This window comes from Lycium barbarum, chromosome 6 (genome assembly GCF_019175385.1).
Source record: "Lycium barbarum isolate Lr01 chromosome 6, ASM1917538v2, whole genome shotgun sequence".
Lineage (NCBI taxonomy): Eukaryota > Viridiplantae > Streptophyta > Magnoliopsida > Solanales > Solanaceae > Lycium > Lycium barbarum.
The window spans coordinates 135,111,073-135,115,479 of NC_083342.1; the positions used below are offsets into that span (position 1 = coordinate 135,111,073).

At 33.9% G+C, this 4,407-nt stretch overlaps 1 protein-coding gene across 1 annotated transcript; it reads right to left on the bottom strand.

Annotated features, from left to right (window-relative positions):
- Positions 1–297: 297 nt before the first annotated feature.
- Positions 298–1,533, bottom strand: LOC132599268 (auxin-induced protein 15A-like). The gene has a single exon (XM_060312559.1). The coding sequence runs from the start codon at positions 754–756 to the stop codon at positions 493–495; it is 264 nt and encodes an 87-aa protein (XP_060168542.1). The 5' UTR covers positions 757–1,533; the 3' UTR covers positions 298–492.
- Positions 1,534–4,407: the final 2,874 nt, after the last annotated feature.

A 4,407-nucleotide genomic window follows, 5' to 3' on the forward strand; every position in this document is an offset into this window, starting at 1 on the left:
TTAACTTAGGAAAGCAAAGCTCTTTCATGAGCTTTGCACTTCCGGTTTTAATAGGAAGCCGAGGGACAAGAACTGAGATTTTATCACATTATCTAGTTTTTCCATTGCAGTCAGTTTGATTAGTTGCTTCCCAAATACTGCAGCTGAGCCGCAAGAAATTGACTGATTATTATCATGTTTGGGTACTTTTAGAGATGATCACTTGATTCTGGCTCAAGATTGCTAGCGAACCATGAGACTTAAAAATATGGAATCATACGAAGAAAGATACCAATGTTAACTGAATGCAACCATCAATTGAAAAAGGTTCAATACTTCAATATCTTTGAAAGAGACAAAAGTAAAGAGTCATTTGTCTTTCACTAATCTACCTAGTCAGAGGTAACATCCCTCGTTCTAACAGCAACTTCTGTTTTCTCTAATTCCTAAACTTTACAGACTCCGCAAATCCTGCTTTACTTTTCTATAAAATTGTGAAAGCAAGTTTCAGCTTCAGTTCCTCAAATGAGAAGTAAGGTCAATGAAGACAACCTCTCTGCAGGGTATTGTGAGACCACCCATTGGATGATCGAAACCAAATTCTTCCTCAGCTTGACTGAGCAAGTCTTGAAATAAAGGTTGGCTCAAGAATGAAATGGGGATCACAAATCTCTTCTTCTGCTCCTCCCCAACATACACTGCAAAATATCCCTTGGGAACATCTTTAGTTGTAGAAGACTTCTTGATTATACGAGGCATACGGATAGCCATGTTCATTTAGTTCAATATAGATGAGAAAATAATGAAGGAAAAGAACTTGTAAGGACTTTGAAAGCAGAGGAAAGCTTTGAATGGTTTCAAGTTTTGCTGAGAGCTGTGGTGGTAGAGGCTTCTTTTTATGTACTGATATAGGGCCTATGGCAAGTTGTAGAATCCTAGTGATGTGCATTAATTATGCTTTTTCTATAGGCACCAATTAAAGATTACTTTTGTAGTTGAGTTTTGGTGAAACACTGCTTAGAGACAATAGCACATGATATAACACATGAATATGCTTTCCAACTAATTATCAAACTATTTAGGCTTTGAAACTATGTCTAAAAGCATAAGGCCCCTCTGATTTTCACAAAAAAAGAACAGATTCAAGAAATCTCATCACCTTGAAATGGTTTAGTTAGAGACCACCTGTAGCCATTTCTTGATGCTGCATATACAAAATGCAGTCAGCATTTCAGTGATTGATCATGAAACGCGAATCTATGTGGACATATCCTGAAAATTTAGAGACAAAATCTGATCATTCATAATGCAAATTGGACGGCTCAGGGTACGTGTTGGTTCTTATGGCCAAAAACTAGTCTTATGGTTCCAAGTAGTGCTGCTATTAAGTACTTATAAAATGGTCAAATTAGGATGATTATTTTTGGAAATAATAGAGAATTGGATAAAGCTAGAATATTTCTCCAGTTTCATCAGTCAATAAGAAGGTCATAGACAAGCAAGAGAAGAATGTAGAAACTTATCTCTAATCTGGTGATCATTTACGATAATGTACTGGTACTAATCCACAAGAACAAATGTGCTAGCTTAAATTTGTCGAGAGACTACATAAAATCAAATATAGGCTTACTTGGATATGCAGAAGCTCAATTTAAAGTTATAATAAAGTTTCTTTTTTAAGAGCCATAATCATAAATCCAGTTTGCCACTTCTCTGGGTTAACCCAATTTCTCAGTAATTTAGTATTAATCAATTAAGAATCCTGAAAACTTTTTCTCGCCCTATTTACACTTTCACCCTCTGGTGACATTTAAATCCATGACATATATTCAAGTCCTCTATAGTTGTACTAGTCTTGATCAGCTAAAACAACAAACTGAGATCAGAAAAAGAATGAATTGGGAGTTCCCAGCACAAAGTTTGAGTTTAATGATGCAACTGAATTTGCTAAGATGAATGAATTTTAGTCTTTAACATGGAGAAATAATGTAACCAAAACCAAACTCTTCCTCAGAATGTCTTTTAACAATTATTGAAACAAAGGGTGTCCCAACATCAAGTTGAAAGAGATGGAAACTTGCTTAGCAATGGCAAAGTTTTTGAAATACTAGAGGCTTTCGTCTGTTTTATCAAGAATCTTGTGCATAAGTATATATAGGCAAGTAGTAATTCCTAATGCATATCCAGATTAGTACTGTTGATAGGACAACATCACATGAAATATAACATGGTTTGCTTTGCTAATTCATTAATTTACAAAGTACTTAGACTATATACTTGTTGAAGAAAAACAACAGGTCCTACTACTTTCTCATAACCAAAAGAAAAAGGTCCCCCTTTTGACTATAAGCATTAGGCATTATGAATGGATGAAGTCTCTTGTCTAATGATCAATGACAACTTGGATCGGATAAGTCATACTACTGTCTATATTACTATGACTTGGGCCCTTCTTGATCAAATATGTGATTGCAGACATTTACTGATGTCTAAATATGATAAGTTATGTTAAGAAGTTTAATGATTCAACTAACCTGGTACCTGTGAAGGAATCTCTTTAAACTTTGTACATTCCAAAATTGATTAAAGGGTTACATGTATGGCACTGCCACTGTTGTTTTCTGTTGAATTGTGTAACCATCTAATTTAAAAGTTAAGTTGTAAAGAAACATAATCTCTTACGAGCTTGATCTTTTTTGGACCAAACACGTGGAATTTGTTTTCGATAACAGCTGGCAGTAAGACTTGAACATCAGGACCCTCTGTTGCTTCGATACCGTACTAAATTGTGTGATTATCTCATCAAAAAGTAAGGTTGTTAGAGAGAGTATATTGTTGTTCACTTAATTATATCTTAAACGTTTTCTTCTAACTCTTTAAGGTAAAATTGTCTAGTTTGGTCTTAAGTACCAGGAGTGCATAGATGTGCTGAGGAAAGAACTAGTATTTCAGATGGCCACGAATGTGCAAAATTATGACCATAGGTGATTTTCCACTACACAAGTCATATTTCTTTCGAATCAAAGATTTTGAAGTTTCAAATTATAACAGTCAATAAATGCTACTTGCACTGTGCCACTGCTCAAAATGTGGGCCACTGGTTTGCAGTCTGCAGACACAATTCAAGAAAAAAATGGAAGAAAATGAGGCAACTACTTGTATGAAAATTGTTATTAATGATGGGTTTGACTTCCTCAATTTCTTCAATACTCGGTGTTTGGCTAACAATATGTCAACATAAATTGGATTGACTTATCAAATCTGACTTTTAATAACACGTTTTGCCTTAAATGGGTGATGATAGTGATATAATCAATATAGAAAGTGGAAATGAAGAGGAAAGAAAGCTAAGTCCAATAAACATCACTCATCTTGAGCATTTATTGAGTGCCTGAATTATGTCCCGTTATACAATTTGGCCATATTCGCAAATTTAGCTGAAAACACAAACACAATGCTTCTTTATGTTGGTACATTAAAAGCAGCTCATATATGAGAACTTCTCTTTCAAGTACAACACTTGATACCCAAGTAAAAAGCTCTGATTTTTATGTTATGTATCAACAGGATTTCACTAAGATAAACTTAAGTTCTGTTTTGCAACCTAAAAATGAATAACCTATTTTGGTGAAACAAACTGTTTCACGAGTTTAATCCAATTCTTGATTAAAAAAACAAAAAAGGATCTTTAGCCATTGAGGCATTTACTTCAAAGCCAGCAGCCAAGTCTTCAGCGTAATAACCAAATAAAATTCTTGATAAGCGAACCCAACTTAGAGTAAAAAAGAGCACTACTTTCAAGAATCTGAAGAACTATGATCCAAATGACCCCACTAACTTTTCCTGGTAAATTGGCAAACGATGATTTATTAAACAATACCAAGTCCAGGTTCAATGCCTCTATAATAGGAAAAAGAGCTACTCCACTTGCTATCTTTAAATAATCGAGAAAAATCTTTCGGTATCAATTAAAAAACCGTACTGGAAATGCAGTTAGTGAAGTGTTTGTCAAAACTCAGTTATAGTATTGGTAAAAGTGTGCAACTATTTTATCTGAAAGTTTAAGTCGGAGAAAATATGATTTTATTTGCTTAATTTTGGATTTAATATATTTCACGTGCTAGTTTGATTCTTTTTCACGAGCTAAACATATGATTTCTTTTGATAAGGATGGTGTGAGACACAAATTTAGGATTAAACACACATTAACACTGAAGATAGGTCATGTCATGGAACACTTTAAAGGTATTGCAATTTATGAGAAAAGAACCCTAGTAAAAATCCGTCTGCTCCAACACTATGCTCAAATTGTGTAATCATCTCATTTAAAAATTTAATTAAAAGTGCATTTTTATTTACATAATTATGTTCAATAAAATATCAGCATGTCATGACATTTTTTAAACAGTGCAAGATGCTATTATTTTT

Bases quoted from the DNA above. Each gene is read 5' to 3' on its own strand.
- LOC132599268 (XM_060312559.1), bottom strand. From the start codon at position 756: ATGAACATGGCTATCCGTATGCCTCGTATAATCAAGAAGTCTTCTACA.